General features: G+C 38.8%; 1 protein-coding gene across 6 annotated transcripts in view; it reads left to right on the plus strand.

Moving 5' to 3' along the window:
• ARAP1 (ArfGAP with RhoGAP domain, ankyrin repeat and PH domain 1) overlaps nt 1-23,502 on the plus strand; it is a 2,759,262-nt gene that overhangs the window by 1,916,140 nt on the left and 819,620 nt on the right. For all 6 annotated transcript variants that reach the window (XM_044073028.1, XM_044073030.1, XM_044073029.1 and 3 more), the window contains one exon: nt 15,941-16,076. In XM_044073028.1, coding sequence (XP_043928963.1) covers nt 15,941-16,076 — 136 coding nt within the window. The remainder of the gene's footprint in view (nt 1-15,940; nt 16,077-23,502) is intronic.

Genomic DNA, 23,502 nt, shown 5'->3' on the forward strand with positions numbered 1-23,502 from the left:
GACAGTGAGAAGGTGGTGGTGCTTTACTTAGTGCAGAACTTTGCTATACTATTGATGAGTTTCAATAGATGAACAACTAAACCTTTTTTCGACCAGAGTGTTTGAATGAAACTGTTCAATTCCTTCTCTATATCTGTATAGGTGGACCTTGCACATAGTATGATCCTAAATGCAGATGCATAGCTGGGGTGATGCAAAGGGTGCAGCTTCCCTGTGTACAAAGAGCAAAGGGATGTGAGCAGCAGAACCTGATCGGTCTTCAGTGCATAATGGCATATAGAAATAAATGTAGGTATCACATCTGTAGTCAGAACTCGGAGATGTAGCAAGATAGTTTTGTGCCCAGTTCTGTTGTTCGGAATGTGCCCCTACATAAAACAGATTTCTCTTTCTCTCTCTATGTGTATATATATATATATATATATATATATATATATATATATATATATATATATATATATATATATATGTATGTATATAGACACACACACATACATACACGCACATGTGCATGTGTGTGCAATGTGTGTGATTACTGATCAGTATCCCTCACTCCCCCAAATCAAAGTCATAGCTGCTGTCAGTGAAGGGTGGTGCATAGTACAGATAAGCAATGCACAGGCACAGTTGTTGATCCTACTGAAATTCATATATGTGCAAATGGCACCTTAATTCAAGTAAGTTTCATAAGGCATTCCTGCATCTATAATTTGCTATTTTGTTCAGGAGTTAAATTTGCTTATTTGGGCAGCTTGAGCCGAGTTTATCTTTGTTTTTACACTTATCCTCAAGTGAAAGTACTTGTAGTGAATGTTTGGACAGCCTGTGTTTATGCCATAAGTAGAAGACAAATGCCTACAAAGTTTGTTTGTTGTACTGCACATGCATATAATGTGATACTCCTCAGAGACGTGTTATCCAAGTTCATATTCCTCAAAGTCTCCTTTCTTATTCAAGCCCTATTATGTTATTCGCTGCTGTATTTCTCTCATACGTTATAGTCATGGTAACATGCCATTTTGTAAATAATAATTGTTTGCCAGAAGTCTGCAGGTTTACATAGAAGACCCACCATACTCTCTACCACCTACAGACACAATTAGCTCACCTTTTGGGGAAATGTCTAGGGATCGTTGGGGGAAGTGCTCCATTTGGTGACAATGAACTGCTTATGTAGACATGGGCAAACTACTAAAGGGATTGTTGGGGGAAGTGTTTAATTTGATGTCAGTAAAGTTTGTGCATCCATGGAGAAACTACTGAAGGGGTCATCGGTTGGGAATGTTCCATTTGGAACTGGGAGCAGTCATAAAATCTCCAAACAATGTCAACATGCTATAAGAGGGTCTTCCACAAACAAATGATTGGTGCCAAAGTCATGGTCTTAAACTCAATGCAAAAAAAAAAGTATTGTCATCCCTTTCAGTAAGAGCGATGTTCCTGCTAACTACCCCCATCTATAACAACACCATAAATATGCACTCAATGGTCAGAGACCTGGGCACACAGGTTGACAACAACATTAGCTTTGACCCCCATGTCTCCACAGTGGTAAGAAGAGCATTCTGTATTGCTCATCTCATAAGTAAGGGTATTGCCTCCAGAAAAAAAGAAGTTATAACCTCCCTGTAATCTTCCCTCATCAGGCCAATAATTGAGTACCATGCCCCTTTTGGTATGTACCTTTCCAAGCACCCGCAGCAATTGGAGAGACCCAGTGGTGGCTGGTGACTTCAAATCACAGGGGGGCTGCAGGAGACAGCTGAATGGGTGGGGTCAAGGGGAAGGGGTGTGGTCATCCAGAAAGGGGAGGAGCTATGCACAAAACCACAAAAACTAACTTTAATTAAATACGCTGCCCTGGGTGGCAAACCATTATTATGAAAGTCCAATCAAGACAAAAATAAGTGTAGAAGAATAAAAATATTTCAATGCATTGGCTGCATGACAGCTTACTTAATATCTAGATGGAAACAAAAGGTTGTGAGGCATGGAAAAATAAATTACTTTTTAAATACATTACTGGAATGCCAGTCAAAATCAAGTGTAAGAAAAACCAGAAGCACTCAACTCAAACCACTTCTCCTTGCACTGCAGTTCTAATATATAATATATTCAGCTTTATTAAAGTACCAAGTAACATGCTGAAAGTAGAAACCTATGTGATGCCCCCACTTGTAAAAATGTTTCTTATCCAAAAAAGACCTGCTGCTTGACAACTTGTTTCATGGGGAAAACATGATAAAAGTAAAAAATGAAAAGCAAACAAGAAACAAGCTCAAGATACATTGCTTAAAGGATTACTGTACAGGTTATGGACCACACATGATTGGCATTCTGTTTAGTTTACGGGTAAAGTCTGTAGAGATGACTGGAAGTCTCCAACAAGTGTAATGAGCTTTTTAAATAATGGAATCCTGTCCTTTAATACCCAAGGCTTATACATTATCTAGTCAAGTATTCTCTGCATGGCAACAACAGAAAGGCTTTCAATGTTGGCAATTCTTTAACAGTATGCTTATTAAAGCTTACTTGCATCTTACGATCTCAGACAAGCTTACCTTATGGTCATTAAAGCATTGCTACTTAAACACAGAGCAACAGGCACTTTGAGTAATAAGCATAAATCAACAGTACAAAATATGACAGAAACCAGACCATTCTGCAAAATCAAGGACAGATGAAAAGCCACTGTAGTACTTATGCAGTGTGCCCTCCCCATCCAAGGTAGATACAACTACTCCTTGCCTTACTTGGACACATCCAGAGTCACTACATGGGGGAGTGGGGTGCAACAAGCATGTCACAATTTGAAATCTCTCTGGCTGACTGTGATGGCCCTGACACATTTGTCATACCTCTCAACCTCAAGAGCAAGAAATCTGGACAAAGCCCTACACAGAAGTGGGACAAAGGCCCAAAAATAAGGACAATTTTTAAATATTGCTCTAATAAACGTAGAAAGATAATAGAATAGGTCTTGCATTAGTATGAATTTTCTGAAGGGTATAAAATCTGAAACTCAAATGTCTGTCATTTTCTAACTTCAGTCTTTAGTGATTTGTCACTAATTTGCCAAAAAACACAATTTTATGAAAAATGGACCAAAAATGTGATGCAAAAATATAAAATAGACACACAATACAGCTGCTACCTGTCAAAGAAGGGACACTTTAATATTAGTACTGCTACCTTGAGCAGCTGACAAAATAAAAGAATCTACATGCATTTTAAGTAATCTATAACTTTGATTATTACAGTTATTTCTTAATTGTAAACCCTCCATGTTTTCTTCCAAAATTGCTATTTTTGGAGGGATTATTAGGGGAAGAGCAACATTTTGAGCCAAAAATTGGGGACAGTTGAGAGGTTGGCTATGCCTAATTCTATAAAGCAATTTATTTGCATGTACCTCTCAACCTGTTAATGCAGTAAATCTGAACAAGGCCAAATATATTGGGGACACATATAAACAGTACTAAAAATTGCTCTTGTATAAATTGAGACAGTTGATAGAACAGCTCTTACTTTAACATGCATTTTTCTGAAGGTTATGAAGTGTGAAACTTATTATTTAGTGACTTAATTCCTAAATGATTTGCCAGAAAACTACAAATTTTATGAAGAACAAACCAAAAATAAGAAGCAAAAGTCTATTCATTCTTTGAAAATCTGGACAGTTGGGAGGTATAGTTCAGCTGGGCCTGTCTGAGTTTGCTTCCCTTCCCCCCCCTGACAAAATAATGGTTGAATGGAGCCTCTGCAGCCATTCCAATGAACCATTACTTGGCTATTTCACTCCATTTACCATAAACACTAATGTGCATACTGCTTTACTTCTATGATGAGTTGGACTTCATTTGAAATTTTTATTTTGTATTTTACTGCACAGACACTAAGTCATCTGTTAAACAAAGCAATGCAGTCTCACAATGAAAACTTAGCATTAAAACTTCTCTGCCCTTGAAACTCACATTCATTGAAACAGCATTGAAACCCACATTCAAAGAAAATACATTTTGCCAGTGGCAGATAAAGATTAATTTTGGGCTGTTTTCAAATCATAGGCCCCCTTGCATATGAAACATACATGTGCTCTTTGATACACCTTCCTCATTGTACTAAAATTATATTCCTTGTACAATACAGTACACTTGTTAGAGGGTGTTTTGAACATTTTTCCAGTAAGCAATGAAACAAACCATATGCACCCATAATGGCAAAACTGCCCAGTTGAGAACATTTATCATAAAAAAGTCTACTCAGACTTCCACAGTCCACCATTATTAGTAAATATACACAATTCTACAGTCCACCATTATTAGTAAATATGCACAATTCCACAGTCCACCATTATTAGTAAATATGCACAATTCCACAGTCCACCATTATCAGTAAATATGCACAATTCTACAGTCCACCTTTATCAGTAAATATGCACAATTCTACAGTCCATTATCAGTAAATATGCACAATCTCTGAAGTAAGTCATCTAAATAATTCCACATTAAAGAAATCTGTAACTAATGAAGCGGTTGTTGCTAGCAATCACCTTTATATTTCATGGTTTCATCGAAAAATAAAGTGTCTGTTGCCCCTCAGGAATAAATTGCCTATATTACACTAAATAAGCTAGTAATAATATTGCAAGAGGAAAGGGATGGCAAACTGATAACAGACTCATAGTTAGTATCTTCATCAAGGAGAACATTCTCAGTACGGCAGCATCCAACCCTTGTGGGAGTAGAACCCACAGCCTTCTGCATCAAAAGCAAGTACACAACCTGTTGTGCTATAGTATTAACTAGGCAAAGCACTAAACTTCTATTCCCCTGTAGCTCTCAGCTCCTTGTAAAATCTACTCGATACTCTACTGCATCTCAACTTCGCAGCTCAAGAAAACTGGAAAAAGCCAAAATGTATTGGGGTCAAAGCCCAAAAGCCAGGGACACATTAAACATTGCTTGTATAATCTTGGAAAGTTGCTAGAATAACATGTTGTGTTGCCACCATACATTTTACTGCCAAGGTCCCTGAGCAAAAAACAGTCAGAGTAACATACCACTCATACATCAGCTGCTTTGTAAAAGAGAGGAAGACTGAAACTTAAATGGCTATCATTCAGTGAATTCAGTTCTCACCATAGCTGTCAACCTCTTAGTACAAAACACCTGGACAAACCCAGTAATGAGGGAATACAGCCCTCAAACATATTCAGTGAATTCAGTTCTTGCCATAGCTGTCAACCTTAGCACAAAAACCTGGACGAAGCCACTAATGGGGGAATACAGTCCCAAAAATAGGGACAAATTTAAAATATTCATCTTATAAACTTAGAAAATTGCTAAAAAAAAGGTTGTGCTACTATGTATTCTGAAGAACATGAAGTTTGAAATTCAAATGCCGGTCAATTCTACTGCTGACAGAACAAAAACAATTTTCAGCAGAGACCCAGGGATTAATACTGCAGACATGTCTTTGTAAAATGACAGGGCACCAGAGAAAATCCACACAAACACAGGGAGGAGATGCAGACTCCACACAGAAGGCACCCCAACCAAGAATCAAACCAGAAAACCTATAGCTGTGAGGCAACAATACTACCACTGCACCATCAAATATGCAAGGAATTAAACATTCAGAACCTGTGTAGCCTGAAATTCAAATGCTGTTTTTTTTACTGCTGACAGAACAAAAAATTTTTTTTTCAGCAGCAGGGGATTAATACTGCAGACACATCTTTGTAAAATGGCAGGGCACCAGAGCAAATCCACACAAACACTGGGAGGAGATGCAGACTCCACACAGAAGCCACCCCAACCAAGAATCAAACCAGAAAACCTATAGCTGTGAGGCAACAATACTACCACTGCACCATCAAATATGCAAGGAATTAAACATTCAGAAACCCCTAAGTCTGAAATTCAAATGCCTGTCAATTTTATTTAACATTTTTTAATCAGGACAGTCTGACTTGGAACAAAAAAACAATTTTCAGCAGAGGCCCAGGAAGAAATAATGCAGACATGTCTTTGTAACATGGGAGGACACAAAAGCAAACCCACACAAACACAGGGAGAAGATACAGACCCCACAAAGAAGGAACCCCAGCCAAGAATCAAACCCGAGAACCTGCAGCTGTGAGGCAACAATGCTACTACTACACCATCAAATATCAAGCATTGCAACATTTACAAACCACAGATATTATGAGGAACAGATCAGATCGAATATGAGGCAAAAATCTGCAATTTTTTTACAAATGGTGGTGGGTAGGGAACTCAAGTCTTTAACACCTGCATACAGGGTACAGGGTTCAAGCCTGAGGTATTCCCTACCACACCACCATGAGCACCTGGGGCATTTTCACACACACCTCCCCCCAGTATAAACATTGTAAAATAAAAGCACCATACACACACAATCCAGTATAAACATTGTAAAATAAAAGCACCATACACATACAATCCAGTAAAAAGCACCATACACACACAATCCAGTATAAACATTGTAAAATAAAAGTAAAAAGCACCATACACACACAATCCAGTATAAACATTGTAAAATAAAAGTAAAAAGCACCATACACACACAATCCAGTATAAACATTGTAAAATAAAAGTAAAAAGCACCATACACTTATTGCTTCACTGGTCACTACCAGGCACAAGCCTTACTTCACCTTTAACGTGAATTGTTTGTTCTTCAGGATCTGGTACAGTCAGCATGTCTTTCTGTGTTCATTTTGAATGATTTTATTACTGCCTAAACGAAGGAAATCATTCTGCAATCATACATTTGCATAATCCCTTTTTTCAGTATGCAATTCAAATTTCAGTTTATCCCAAGCAAGGGAAGGAAATTACTTTTTAGGCATGTTTCCTATTCTCTTCACAACTGTCACATATTTTGGAAAGAAATGCAAACTTTTCACTTAGCAAAACAAAAAAGTCTGTCCCCTCTCATCGATATACTATAGCATATAATTTTAATGCAAGTAGAATAATGTTAACAGAATGCTGAAACAAATTCAATGGCAACATATGAATCACCACATACAGGAAGTGAAAACTGGCTATATATAATTTAAAATCCAGACATATTTAAAGTGATACTTACAATACATAAACACATTATTGTGGGTAACCCAGATATGGCTAGCTGAATTACCCGTACTGGAATTTAAAAATAGATGAAGGAAATACCATTGCGATGGATTAAAGCACAGTCAGCCAGCACGTACCCCTTTTGTCTTTTGTCTTTAAATGCAAACCACATCATTTACAAACTGGAAATAGAACAGCCAATTATTGTGAAGCTAAAGGCATGTAAACAATAGATATTGCCCTTTGGAAAGAGGAATATTCACTAGTGTACAAAAAAAAAATAAGCAAACCATATAAACATTCAGATTCAAGGAAATTAAAATACAGAAATGTCAGTAAAGCAGACCTTCTAGTTTCAAAAAAGTAAACTGACAATTGTATATAGATACTTTTAGTCTGGCAAAGTGGCAGTGAATAGATCCAAACAGATAGTTAGAAATTCAAGTCATATTTACCACAGTGTCCAAGCCCAGATGTGCATGCAAGTAGGTCACTATATTTCTGAAAGTCAGACCCTGGATTGTTTATTTAGTTAATTCATGAAATATGAGAAAACAATAGTTTTGGTTACTTTTATACAGGAAATGCCCTACGATAATATCTACAGGATATAACAGGATGCATCCACTGACTGTAGTAGAAGTAGCATAAAGTGTTTATAAGCTAATAACTTTGATTTACACACACACACACACACACACACACACACACACACACACACACACACACACACACACACACACACACACACACACACACACACACACACACACCAGTATAAACATTGTAAAATAAAAGCACCATACACACACAATCCAGTATAAACATTGTAAAATAAAAGCACCATGCACACACAATCCAGTAAAAAGCACCATACACACACAATCCAGTATAAACATTGTAAAATAAAAGTAAAAAGCACCGTACACACAGAATCCAGTATAAACATTGTAAAATAAAAGTAAAAAGCACCATACACACACAATCCAGTATAAACATTGTAAAATAAAAGTAAAAAGCACCATACACTTACCTGAATATATCCAGCTAACGTACATCCTGCCTGCACAATACTCCAAAGACCCGTGAGATCCCAAGCAAAGCCCGACAAGATCCCAAAGCTCCTTCCCGACGACGAGACTGTCCTGACTGCTGCTGTTGCAGTCCGGATGTGACCCATAAAATTAGCGAGTCTGTGCACTTTAAAAGTGCACAGACGTCTCCTTGTGTCCCCCTATGGGGACTGCCGGACTGCCTTGAGCATGCGCATAGACCGACAGTAGTCGGGACTACTGCGCATGCGCGAAGTCCGCGAAATTTAAAAAATATTTTTTTTTTCTATTTTTTATTTTGAGGGGGCTGCATTCCGGCAGCCCGATGCCACGAGCCGCCCCTGGAGAGACCCCAAAGTTTCCTCACAAGGAAAATTCAAGGTCTTCAGCATCTGTTCTATGTGGATCACTTTATTCTGTTTCATACTGACTATTCAGAGGCAATCTCTGCCTTGCATACAAGGCCATCTCTGACCCTGCCTTATTGGAAATACTGCATATTCGCAAGTCAAATAGCACACAAGTTACTCGCTCTAAAGACCTTAACCTGGTATGTGACATTAATAGAACCTGCTGGGGGGACAGATTTGTCTCCCAGAGGTTACCACAACTTTGGAACGGACTTCCACTCCATGTCAAACACATCATCTCATTGGAACTCTTCAAATGCAATCTGGACAGTTGGATGAGTAACCATATATTCACCCAAGGGTTCCACCTGTGTCCCTCTTAGACAGGGCCAATAGGTACGGATCGTGGAAAGAAGTATAGAACTTGGCTAGGCTTGTAAGGGCCATTAGCTTAGTAACTTCCTATGAGTCTATGCTTCTACAGATGTACAAGCAGCCTGCTCATAAAAAAATAGTGCATTTGTCCAGTAGTATTCAGAAATAAGCACATATCAAACTAGAAACTGAAAGAAACAGAAGAGTGCGTCTTCTGTTGCTTCAACTTTCTGTCACATGCTTGTTTTCTATGGAATTACTAGCAGGTCAGAAAGTCACTACACCAGGCTAGTATTCAAAAATCAGAACACAGTAAAACGTGAAATGAAAAAAGAGAAATATGGTTTCCACTACTGTTTGCCTCACTCAGATGCTTTCTAATTCTATAGGTAGAAGCCATGTCATAAAATTGTTGTAGCTGGCCAGAATTCACAATCACCACAGGATAAAATATGCAATTAAAGAAACAAAAACTCAGTTTTCAGATATTTTAAAAGCCTTGCATTACTGATGTTCTTTCTAGAGTAACAGCAGCAGTCATGTCATAAAAGGACAGAAAGGCTACTTTTCTCAATTGTTAAAATGCACAGATTATCTAATAAGTGGCTGACAGGGAGAGCTGCTGTCAGTAAACTACAATTTAAGATGGAATTTGGCTAACACCTTTGAAACTTCCTGCAAGCACTTTTCCCCACCCCTTCAGCCAAAGGTAAGCAAGCCTGAAATGTAATCAAAGACTGAATCAAAACAAAAAATCTGTGGGATTGCCTCTTTAACTTTATAACAGCAATGTTTTAGATTTTGTCCCTGAACTGGTCCTCCCAAACTTTAAGTTACTAAATAATGACAGACATGTGAGTTTCAGACTTCCTAGCCTTCAAAATAATCCATACCAGTGCGAAACATATTATAGCAACATTCTATGTTTAAACACTACAGCAATATATTTTCACCCTTCAAAAAAAAAAAAAAAAAACATTATAGCAATTTGCAACTGCCAACTCTGGCCAGCCTGCCTAGTGCCTGGCCTGTTGCTCACCTAGCCCAGTGCCCGCTGTCTACTCTCCACTTGTTGATTACTTATCTATCTGCCATGTGAGACTGTGTGCCATGCTAGGGCTGGTCAGTGAGTGATTTTTTTTTTATCTCCAGAGACTGAAACCATTTACAAATAGCGGACCCCTGACCCAGTCCCATGTGTAATAAAAAAAGGGGATTAAACTAAATTATCAAATTTAGCAGTTAAATTCCAGATCTTATATTATAAAATTACTAAGTGAAATGGTTAATACTAATAGTCAAGATAAAGAATAAAAAATGAGCACTATGTATTAGAAATCAAGAAAGAACAGAATGGGTATGTGTTTACTCGGCTTTCTTTTATTTGCAGATAAGATAAAGCCCAGTACCCTTTGGTCTTCTCTACCATGCCACCCAATCAGACACCTTTTGGTCAGTGCCTGAGATGCTTTTCTTATGTATAGCTTAGAGATGAACAGACACCAGCATAAGGTGATATCTAAAAAGAACAGGAAGCAAAAAAAACGAAAACAGTAACATTTTTTTGGCATTTCATTTATCAAAACTGTGCCTTCTCTAAGCTAGTGCCTGAGGCTGCTGCCCACTTTACTTGGCCATTTCTATAGTACTATACACAGACACACACACACACACACACACACACACACACACACACACACACACACACACACTCTCACAAACACACACACACAAACACACACACACACACACACACACACACACACACACACACACACACACACACACACACACACACACACACACACACACACACACACACACACACACACACACACACACACAAACACACGTGCAATTTGCTTGTTTTTTTTTCTTTCTATTGTATTTGCTTGCTTCTGTCTTTTCCATCTTACAGGAAAGTGAAGAAGTATAAATGACAAAATAAAATTATAGAATTCCCCCTTTGAAAAATATCAAGTCTATTTTATTTGTCTGGAATAGGAGCACAACATTTTTGTGTGTTCTGTTTTCCAGGGTTTTTACAATGAACATACTCATGAATACTAAGGGTCAGATGAGACTTCTCATGTTTGACAAATCTTCTAACTCAGCTTAACAATCTGTAAATGAAGAGACCTAGACTACGTAAGATTCACAATCCAGAAAATCCTAGTCTTCCACTGCAGGTTCTAAGTTTCTGACCAAACACAAATGTTAGGGTGTCCAAAATTATGTTACAAGCTATGGAATGTAAGTCTCCTCTTCAACTATTCATATCACAAAGTCTTATTTCTCCCTAGAACAATCTGTAGGAGATCTTCGCCTGTACCATGTTTACATAAATTTGATTCTGATAAGTGCTGTCTGTTGCCCTTTCTTGTCTGCTTCTGTGACAGAGTGGTGTGATTTGTCTTTGTTTCCTGTTGTGATTAGGTCTTCTATATTTTCTTCTTTATTCTCCTTACTTTTGGCATCTGTGCCAGGATTGTTGACATCGGCACATAAGTAGTCAGTGGTGATGGTGGAATGCGTACTGGTACCAGATGTGATGCCAATTTCTACATTGCATATATCTGTGTCTACTCTACCATCAAATGTGGCAGTAGTGTTGATGGATTCAGTGCCATCTCTGCTAGTCCTGGTTGACTAGTTGACCCATCTACTCATGGCTGAGGCATTGGTGCTAGAGTCAGTGTCAGCATTGATGGTGTTGATGCCCACAGTAGTCAGAGCCAGGGTACTTGTCACCAATGTGTAGAAAGTGTCCACCATGACACCAACCATGCAAGCACACATTCAATGGCCCCCTTCAGTGTATTAAGGATGTCTTCCTTTACATGAAGCTGGCCAATGAGTCAAGGAGTTATCTTCCATTCTAGGTAGAAAACAGTTTTGTGTAAAAAAAAAAAAACAGTTGCTACCAACTTAAAGCTTTTCCATTTGGCATTATTACAACCCCCAGCATACTGACCACAGTTCCACAACTTGTCATCAAGTTGCATCTGGTTGCTGCTTCAACCAGATGAAAAAAAAAATGTTAAGCTGTGGGAAGATACAAAACAAAGAAAAAAAAACATTTTTGCCACATCCCCAGATCCTTTACTTAAGTATACTCACTTCACAGTTATGCAACAATGGAGGAAAGAGAAAAGACCAATATTTTGACATCAATGGGGGTACTTTAATAGGAACTGTGTCCTTAAGTGATTTTCACTGAAAAACAGCAGTTGAAGAGCTGCAACTCAAGGAAGCATGCTCAGTGACTTCTAAGCTCATGCATTTTATAATTAAGCAAAAGTACAGAAACCATTCACCAAATGCATTGCAGAAGCCAAGCAGAGGCTGTAGAAAACCAGTTTTCTCATACCTAAGCAACTAACTGTTAGCTGCTCTTTCCCCTACACAACCTGATCTTTAATAAGGAATCTCTACACAAACCTTGCAGTGTCCCCAGATGTAGTCCATAAGCTGCTTATGTTCATTGTTTGAATCACATATACCTGTACAGATCCTGTCTTACTTAGGACAGAGGTATAAGGTTTCCTTGCTCATAAACTCTCAGAATTTCTGATAATATTTCTTAGGACTCTGGACCTGATGGCAGCAGCCATTTCTCATGGTAGCATTTATGAGATACCACATGGGAGTTCTTCAATGGATATAATTTCAGTGATCACAGTTATTGGATTTTGCATCTCACATAGTATAGTTTACTTTTACTCTCTCTTATCTCACACATAATGAATTAGTCTCACCCTAAACCAAAGAAGTATCTCTTCTGTAACTCTCCTTTCTTTTTTCACCACCCTAATCTGATCACCAACTATTATGCACTCACTTTTACCCCTTTACCTTCTTTCCCACCATGTAATTTATGCATATAGTAGACAGAACTTTATTATATATCTGTGGATAATTGGCATGTCTAACTGCTTTGAAATACAGAAAAATACTTTGAGTGTAATCATATCATTTATTCTTATCCTGTGTTTGCACACAGGAAATAACTCTAGTATACCTATAAATATTGTACAATAGGCTTTACTCATTATTGAAAATTTCTGCTATCATCATTGCTTGTTGTATGTTTCCAGAAAGAACCTGAAATGGACGACTGGGATCAGTATTCTGTCCTGGCTGTCAAAGGAAAATAAAATAAAAAAATATTGACTGCTTGCACAAAGACATCTACTTTGGTGAATGTACCTGTCCAATGCCATACAGGGCAATCGCTTTCAAATTCCTATGCAATGGGCAGCAGCCACTGTTGACTGACTGCTGCCTGTGGGAGCAGTGATTATTGATTGATGTGTCCAATGGTGTTGGGAGGCTGTGTATTGGGCAAACAATACAAGATGTCCAGACTTGCAGAGAGGTCAGTCTTCACATCAGAATAATTGATATAAGGACAGTTGCCACAGGGCATGATAACCATCCTCTGTGACAACGTGACAGTGGTATGGAATATTAAATGTCAAGGAAAATCCATTCCTACACCTAGTGATCAGAATGCGTGAGAATTTGGGAATGGCTTATATCATCTAGTTGTTTTGTAATAGCCAGCCATATTTCAGGGAAGCAATTTTAGTAGTAGGTGGGCTCAAGTTTGCTTGCTAATGCCTCATAAGTGGTTCTTCAACCCCTTGGAGGTATGGAAGCTTTTCCAACATTGACTAGTCTTGGGACCTCTTCACCTCATCAAACAATGCCAAGTACAACAGCTTCTACACTCTAGCCTTTCACTGAGGAAAATGCTCTAGGGATAGGATACTCTGATCCATAAATCATTTTTGGACTCCTTTTTGCTTTTTTCTTTTTTCCTTTGATGATAAATTTTATGCAGAAAGCAATCAACACAAGCCCATAGCCTTTCTCTGTTTTGGCACGTATAGCTGCCCCTGCTTATGCCTTACCTTTTAAATGTAAGTCACATCCTTTATCTACTCAAGGACCCCCTTTTCCACCCCTCAATCAAATCCTATAGACCTTCATCCCTTAAATCTAACCACATGATTACACCACTTCTATTAATCATACCTATCTTTTTGTTGTTGTTTTTTTCCCATGTAGGGTAGGACACATAATTGTGTCATTCCAGAAACATAATATGTGTAACACCACAACAGAAGTAGGAAGTATTTTCCCTTTTGGCCATATCCAGAGGCCTGAATTAATTTGGAGTTCCATTTTTCTTTCTGTCTTTTTTTCTGGTATGAAATGTGTTGCATCTCACATATTTGACTCAATATCTGTTTCATCAGGGAGCTGAATCCTTATCTCTAGCTTCTTTTGAATTTCATAAAGCATTTTTAAAGATGTATTCATAATAAGATCATGATTAAAAGACTCCCTTTCATGTGGGACTTTAAATGTCTGCAAGAAGTGGACATTCTTCCCTTTGAATCTTCAGCTTTAGCTGAGTTTGAAGTTATTTTTCTTAAAACATGTACTTGTGGCCACTACCTCAGCTAGAAGAATTTCTAAGTTGCAGACTGTTTCAGCAGATCCATCTTATATGAATTCCATAAAGACAGATTATCTTTGTGTACTAATCCATCTTTTTAAAACAAAGGTAACAAAGTAATCCAAGGAAAACATTTTTCAGTTTTCTTCTACAAGTGCAGTAAACAATATACACCAACAACTTCAGTTTTAGGTTGACGGGACTATGGCTATACACTAAGAATTCCAACTTTTCATTTAATTTTTAAACATAAAATGTGTCTCTAAAGTATCCAAAGTAATTCTAGATGAATATCTCAGAGATTTATTCAGTTTTGTTGTAACAATTATGATACATCACTGCAGCCAGTGCCAAAGATTTGTTCAGTAACAGCAACTGTTATTTCTTAGGCTTGTGTAGAACATTGGATTATATTTTTTGCAGCAGTTACTTGATCTTTTCCTCAACACTTTCACTAGGAACTGTAAGCCATATTTGATAGCCAGGTCAAGGTCTTCCTTTGTAACCAAGGTATTAAGGGGGAGTGTTCTAATAAGGGAGACTTGCCAGGAGGATCAGTTTGGGATTCTTTCCTGCTGTTATCAATGATCGGCCTTCTCATATCAGGAAAAAATGTATGTACTTAGTGAAATCATTGCTGTTGGTGACTTTGTCCATTTTCAAAAATATACCCTTTTTTGTTCCCTGTCCTTGATTCTGACCTTGTCTAAATGCTTACATCTAGTTTATGTCAACTTCACGTGGCATGTAAAAGATCTAGACAGGAGAGGCACTGCGGTGCATTGTGGGAATGGGCCTGAAATACCCTGGGAATGTGTTATAAACTGAGATGCACTAACGTCTGATGACATTAGTCATGCTGCTACTGAGGATTTTAATTTCCAAGTATATTGGCAAGCCAGTACGTAAAAATCTACTGCCAATCATTAGTGGACCGGAGTTCCACTGTGGCGACCCCTAACCGGGAAAAGCCGAAAGACACAAACAAATTGCTTGCAAGTATTTCTTGACTGCATTCCTCATCAAAGTCCACGATTTATCTTTGATATGTTTGTACACCAGTTTATAGCTGTGGCTTATTATGTTAGCTTTATCTGCCTGATTACACAGTCTTCTGTTTCTTTGTTCCCTTTGCATTATGTACTGCGTTCATTAGCATCTTTGTTGGAGTGATGGTGTTTCTTTGTCTTTCCATATTTTACATTTGATTTTATATGTGGTTATATATTGATGCACTATGTATTTCAATTGATGTGACATTTTAACATCTGATATTCATACCTTTAATTCCTGACCTTTTTGTATTAAAAGGTGTTATAAGGACATATATACCATTACAAAAGAAAAACAATGATGTTTGTGATAGTGGTGCTACATTCAATAACTATCAGCAAGAGAAACACAAAATTGTAGTTCTGGAAAAGAACGGTTGTACTGGACTGTTTGTGTTGATCTTTTGTTTCAGATTAGTATCCTGCATTGAAAGACACATGATCTTGTTGCTGGTTCTTTGAGACTGGATGTTTACAAGTTTGTTTCTCATGTAATACTTTTTGGGTTACTCTTCTTCCCTCTTCCTTAATCTTCCAGATTTCAGCCGTCGATGGTGTGTTTTGAATGATGGAGTCTTTAGTTACTATGAAAGTGACAAAAACTCAACGCCAAATGGAGAGCTGAAAATGCGGGAAGTGGTCTGCCTGTCTGTAAATAAGAGAGACACCCATGGGTGAGTACTAATAAGCTGCGTTGTTACAGCCTACTCCATGAAAATATTTTTTTGAAATCTAATAGAAAGATATACAAGATAAGCAGAATAAATCAGATCTGTGACTTCACTATCCTGTGTTAATTGTTTTTAAAAATTACAGATCTTTTTGAGTACTGCTAAGCAAGTCTAAAGAGTATTTTTTTTAATGGAAATATTTGCTTGTAGGGTATTACTCTAAAAGAGAGGAATCTGTTGAGTAAATAATTTCAAGCTACTGAAAAAATATCTTGTACATTTTTAACATAATCAATACACTTACAGGTACAGAATTCAGTGTATTTGATGAAAGTTAAGAGCTTTCATCTACATAATTCTCAGACTTCATCAAAACATTTTTTTTTCTGATGAAGCCTAGTGCTTATGTAGATGAAAGTGCTTAACTTTTGTCAAATACGTTGCATTTGGTGGTTGAGTTTCTTTTTATTTTATTTTTTTTTATTTTGTTTGTTATTTTACACTTTGGCTGTGGTTTCACCTTTCATGGTTTGGTGTTCACATTTTTAACATATTCAAATGGTTTGTAATGCCATCTTGGTCCACTTTTCTAACTTTTTCAGGAATCATGCACATGCACATTTTTAAGATATTCTGAATGGTTTGTAATGTTGTCATGGTCCTGTTTCACTGTTGCAATCCTGACTTGTAGTCCTGACTTGTGGGATTTCCTGCTGTGGAAGCCCTTGGCCAACCCGACTACCAGAGTAAAAATCTCCCTCCTCCTAAGGCTGGCAAACTCTTTACCCTGAAGTCAGTACACATGGGTAAAACGGGAGCCAGCCAATGCCATGACATCATTTTTTTTGCCATTGGAGCCTGAGACAGTGTTTCAGTGCATCCATCGGTCCACACCAGAGAGAAGTCTTCTAACTAAAGCTAAGTACCCTGCTGTGGAACTCCTTTTCTTGCTTTAACTTATGTCAGATAAGGTTAAAAATTGTATCCGTTGTGGTAAGCAAATCCCACTTTCATACTTTTATCTGTCTAGGCCCTGATCACGACATCCCTAGTTGCCATTTTTGTGCTCATTTCAGTTCTAGGACTATCAGGCTTAAGCTGAAATCTTAACTAGGCATCTTGGTCTGCAATCTTCTTTGCATTGCTCAGTGGCATCCACCTATCATCCAGAGGCTGTGCTCCCTATGTGTAAGAAGGAGAAGGAAAACAGACCCAAGCTTAGTGCCTCAGATGACAACCATTCACTGTATGTGAGTCCCCCAGCCTAGTTATCCCTGAAGAAGGTAGGGCATTTTCACAGCCCCCTTCTGTGACCAAGGTAGTGGCGGAGGCCTCTGTAGAGACCCTCATGGAGTCTGACATACTGTCAGGTCCTTCAAATTCTACACAGGCCTTGGCTTTCAGTTCACTGGTCATGTCCAGAGTTGCTCAGCAGACCTCGGCTTCCGATTTGCAGTCTTGTACCAGCGACCTTCCTTTGAAGCATCAGCCTGCATTGATTCTGCCTTACAAAGAGACTGGCATCAGGAAGGTGGAAGTGACTAGGCCAAAGGCCAAAACTACGTCTAAGAAGGGTTCTATCTCAGGTCCTATTCCTATCCCTACTGGCTCCCACTCAGCAGGTTACCAGCAAGACCTGGTCAGGTTAACTGAGGACCTTATCTCCTTAGTCAATGTTAGGCAACCCTCTTTGGAGTCTTCCCCAGGGGAAAAGAAAGAGGGATTCTACCCCTGATGTTTTCTCTGAACCTCTGATTCAGATGAGGATTCTGTACCAGGAGAGGTCTGTATTTGAGGTGGGACACTTCCTTACTTCTTTTGAAGATTCAGATTCTGAGGAGAATCTGCCTTCAGCTTCATCTCCTGAAGACATCACTTTTGGGGAAAAACTCCATGCCAGGAGGGAACATTTCCAGTGGGAGGCACAGGAATACCCACAATCGAAAAAGAGGGTTAGGGAGTTCCTTCACCTCCCAGAACACAGACCCTTAGCTATTCTTCCTTTTTTGGAAGTGGTAGAGGATGTTCTTATGGACTCTTCCCTGAACACAGACTCTACCTCCAGCCCCTCAGAAACCCAACAGGTTTTATAGGATGCTGGACTCACATAAATAAATCTTCAAAAACCCCTCTGCTGACCCAGAGGTTGTCACTCCAGGTCCCAAGGGAGCAAGAGCCAGCTCTTCAAATAACCCCTTACCTACTGACAAAGAAAGCCGGGCCCTTGATAGGTTTTGTAAAAAAGTCTGCATTTCTGCTACCCTAACCATGAGGGCCTTTAACTGCCAATTTCATATGGTAAAATAGCAACAAAGTATTTTAGATAAAATGAAGCAAGATATATCCACCCTGGAAGGCAAGAACATTTTTGAGGAATTGTTGGACCTTTGCCATTCCAGCTCCTAGGTGCTGAGACACTTTTTATACTGTGGCTGTGATGCTATGAAGGCCTCTAGCATAGCTGTTGTATCTGGCTCTGTCATTAGAAGGTATGCTTGACTTAGGTAACAGACCCTACCAGACCATGTCATATCCAAAGTTTTAGATGCACCCCTGGATAAGGACTTCTTTTTTGGGCCGAAGGCAGAGACTGTGCTTAATGAAAGATAAAGCAAAATCTATGCAAACTGTCAAGGACTTCTCCAAGTTCAGCCTCCTAGGTTTTGTAGGAATTTCCCTGTCAATCAAAAGGCGGACAAAGTAAGCCTAGGAGGGAAAGGCCTTAAAGGCAGCAGCAGTCACAAAAGCCCAGGCAGTGGTTGTCAGGAACCCCCAGGCTGGGGAGTTCTAGACCATAGGATCATGGCAGAGAGCAGCAATGACTCTTCCTTTCCCCTGTCTAGGAGGAAGGCTATCTCTGTTCAAAGAAAACTGGTCCCTTATTCTTTCATACAAGTGGGTTCTGAAAGTTATCTCAGATGGTGACAGGCTCACTTTCAAAGAGCCATTAAGATACTCAGGTTACCCAGGTGTTCCACAAAAATCAAAGAGCAGAGACCCTTTCTCAGATTCACAACATGCTGACAGGGGTCAGTGGAACTAGTACCAGATTATCAAATAGGAAAATGTTTCTACTCCAGGCTATTATTGGTTCCCAGAAAGGAAGGCTCTTGGCACCCTGTCCTAGACCTGTCCACCCTTAATCAGTCTCTGCTGGTACCAAAATTCAAAATGTTGACTCTTCAAAAACTTCTTTGCATGATAGCCCCTCAGGCCTTAATGGTCACCGTAGACCTAAAAGATGCTTACCTGCACATTGCTGTAGAGGAATCTTGCTGAAGTTTTCTTTGGTTTATGGAGGTACCAGTTATTTTCAATTTTCTGCACTGCCCTTTTGCCTGTCTACTGCTCCCAGGGTCTTCACAAAGTGTTTAGGTCCTGTGATTGCTTTCTGCAGAACCAGAGGAATCCAGATTTACCCCTGTCCGGGTGACTGCCTCATTCAAGCCACAAGTCTGTCAAAGCTCCTAAAAGATCTGGCCTGTGCACAAACCTTTCTCACTTCCTTGGGGTTCACCATAAATCTTCACAAATTCAGCACAGACCCATCCACCAGGATAGCTTTCCTGGGGGCTGTTCTGCATTCCTCCCTTCAAAAGGCCTCCCTCTCTCTAGAAAAGGTCTCCTTCTTGACTCAATACTTCCAAAACATTGTACAGAGACAATGCCTCTCAGCCAGGTAATTCCTCAGAGCATTAAGCTGCATGGCATATTGTATCCTCACAAATCCTCTGGCCAGGTTACACATGAGAAAGCTCCAGTGGTACCTCAAAAATCCATGGTGCCAGCACTCACAGTCCCTGAAAACAGAAATTCAGCTGATCCCTTGCCTCAAGGAGGAATTTTGCATGGTGGACACAAACATGTGCCCAGAACCTGGGACTCCTGTTCAGTTTCATCCCTCAGGGCCAAACTTTAACCACAGATGCCTCAGAGACAGGCGGGGGGGGGGGTTGCTCATTTCCAACACCTTCAATCCCAGGACAGATAGGAAGATCAGTTAAGACACAAGCATATAAATTGGAAAGAACTGATGGCAGTGCAAAAGGGCCTAGTGGCTTTCAAAACCCTCTTTGTAATCTAGCAATGCAGGTCTGGAAGACAACTCACATTGTGGGGTTGCATCTCATGGCACAGTACCTCCCAGGGACCCAAAACACTCTAGCAGATGATGTCAACAGGAACTTAATGGATCCCCATGAGTGGCATCTGCATCAAGAAACATTTCTCAGCATAGTCCAGAAATGCTGATCCCCAAAGTTAGACCTATTTGCCACCAAAGGAAATGCTCAACTGAAAAGATTCTGCTCCAGGGGCAGCCATCTGTTCCTTTATGCATTTCCTCCCCTGCCTCTTCTTCTAAGAGCCCTTCTAAAAATCAGTGAAGAAGGCACAAGGGTCATCCTGATATCCCCAGACAAAACTGGTATCCTCTGCTACTAAGTTTAACTGAAAAAAAAAAAGTGTCAGTTATTTGAGAGAGTGGACTTTCTGACTCAGGATAAGGAGAGGTTTGCGCATCCCAACCTACAGACTGTCAAACTCTCAGCCTCAATAATTTACCAAAATACTACAATGAGCACACCCTAAGCAGACAAGTTCAAAACATTCTCAAAGAAGCTAGAAGTTTTAGGAAGTACTAAGAAATCATAGTGTTGTGTCTTTCTTCTTTCAGCTTTTCCCAGTTAGGGGTCGCCACAGCGGAACTCCGGTCTGCTAATGATTGGCAGTAGAGTTTTACGTGCTGGCTTGTCAGGCCTAACGCACAACCTTCAATGCAGGAATGCCCATTCACTCATGTCACCACACAGAAGACGCTCTAACTGAGAATCGAACGGGCAACGTCTAACTGTGAGGCGACAACGCTACCGTAGCACCACCACCGCAGTATGAGAAATCATAGTCTGCCAAGCAGAAAAGATTCAGCAACAAGGCCTCAATCCCAGCTCAGCCAGTATCTCTCCCATTTTAGATTCCCTACCTACCCTGGTTGACAGAGGCCTATCTTCTTATATCAAGATTCACTCCTCTACCATTTCAGCCCCCATCCCTAATGTTCCTCCAATCTTTTCCCACCACCTGATGAAACAATTCCTTAGGGGAGTGGTTCACATCAGATTTCCCAAGGGACAACCCACACCTCCATGGGACCTCAATTTTGTTCTAGAAAAATTAACGCTACCCCCCTTTGAACCAGCCACTTCTGCTGATTTAAAATTCTTAACCTGGACAATTACCCTTTTACTGTTTATTACCTCAGCTGGGAGGGTCTATGAGGTGCCAGCTCTCATGGCAGTGGAACCTTTTATCATATTCCACCCAGACAGAGTATCTCTCAGGACTAATCCATCGTTTTTTGCCCAAGGTGGTCACAGACACATCCTTGAATCAAGCCATACACTTGTCCACCTTCTTCCTCAAGCCTCAGAACCGCAGGGAAAAGACTCCTTTACTCCTTGGATATGCACAGACAGCTTTGCTACTATCTTTACAGAACTAAACCTTACAGGAAATCAGACCAACTATTTGTGTCCTTTGCCTCTGACTCTGAAGGGAAACCAGTTTCCAAAGAGACTTTCTCCAAGTGGATCTCTCATTGTATCTGCTTTTGTTACAACCGTCATGGCCAGAAGCCTCCTGAAACTGTAGGGACTGAATCTACTAGGGCCACAACTACCTCTGCTCCTTCCTGAAAGGAATACCTCCCCAAAGACATTTTTGAAGATGCTACCTGGTCATCTGTGCATACCTTTACCAAACAATATCATTTATATGCTTTCTCCAAGTCTAGAGCAGGATTTGCCATGCCATCCTACAGGGCATCCTCACTTCTGCATAATCAACCTTCCACCCTCATCTCAGCTTCGGGAATCATCCCACAAGATCTTGTTCATACTGGAAATGAACAACATTAGCATTTATCCAGCTAACTTGTGCTTCATCTCTTTCAGCTCCCTATTTCTGATGTTGCCCATTCTATTTGCTTTATTGATAATTAAGATGTTTATTAAGCTCTCTGGCCCTTGTTATACCTGCCTATGCTCTGCAATAGTTAATTGGCCATATGCCATTAGTTACCACTTTTATTTTACTCACTATACCAGATAGTAACCTACAAGTAATTTTACCTTACCAGTCTGATTGATTACTGTCAGGGACAGTGCTAGAGAGGAGGCATATGAGGGTATGTGCCCCCCCTCATGAAATGATGTTTCCCCTTGAGTGCCCCAGTTCCTGCAATACTAAAAAAACTCACCAGCTGAGTGCACATAGTTGTGGTTGACTCTTTTTATTATTATTTATTTTACATTTATTATTTTACATTTGTTGACCGGGCTAGTCTTAACTGGATATATGTCCATTTTCAGTAGAGGCCCAAGGAGAAAAGCTCAGAGAAAAGAACAGCTTATACAAAATGAAAATAGATAACTATGCATTCAAAAACAAATAGATAACTATACATTCAAAAACAAATAGATAACTATACATTCAAAAACAAATAGATAACTATACATTCAACAACAAATAGATAACTATACATTCAAAAACAAATAGATAACTATACATTCAAAAACAAATAGATAACTATACATTCAACAACAATTAGATAACTATACATTCAAAAACAGATAACTATACATTCAAAAACAAATAGATAACTATACATTCAAAAACAATTAGATAACTATACATTCAACAACAATTAGATAACTATACATTCAAAAACAATTAGATAACTATACATTCAAAAACAAATAGATAACTATACATTCAAAAACAATTAGATAACTATACATTCAAGAACTATTAGATAACTATACATTCAACAACAATTAGATAACTATACATTCAACAACTATTAGATAACTATACATTCAAAAACAATTAGTTAACTATACATTCAACAACAATTAGATAACTATACATTCAACAACAATTAGATAACTATACATTCAACAAATAGATAACTATACATTCAAAAACAATTAGATAACTATACATTCAACAACAATTAGATAACTATACATTCAACAACTATTAGATAACTATACATTCAACAGCTATTAGATAATTATACATTCAAAAACAATTAGTTAACTATACATTCAACAACAATTAGATAACTATACATTCAACAACTATTAGATAACTATACATTCAAAAACAATTAGATAACTATACATTCAAAAACAATTAGATAACTATACATTCAACAACAATTAGATAACTATACATTCAAAAACAATTAGATAACTATACATTCAAAAACAAATAGATAACTATACATTCAACAATAATTAGATAACTATACATTCAACAACTATTAGATAACTATACATTCAACAACAATTAGATAACTATACATTCAACAACTATTAGATAACTATACATTCAAAAACAATTAGTTAACTGTACATTCAACAACAAT

This window comes from Protopterus annectens, chromosome 5.part1 (genome assembly GCF_019279795.1).
Source record: "Protopterus annectens isolate FY-2018-M chromosome 5.part1, PAN1.0, whole genome shotgun sequence".
NCBI lineage: Eukaryota > Metazoa > Chordata > Ceratodontiformes > Protopteridae > Protopterus > Protopterus annectens.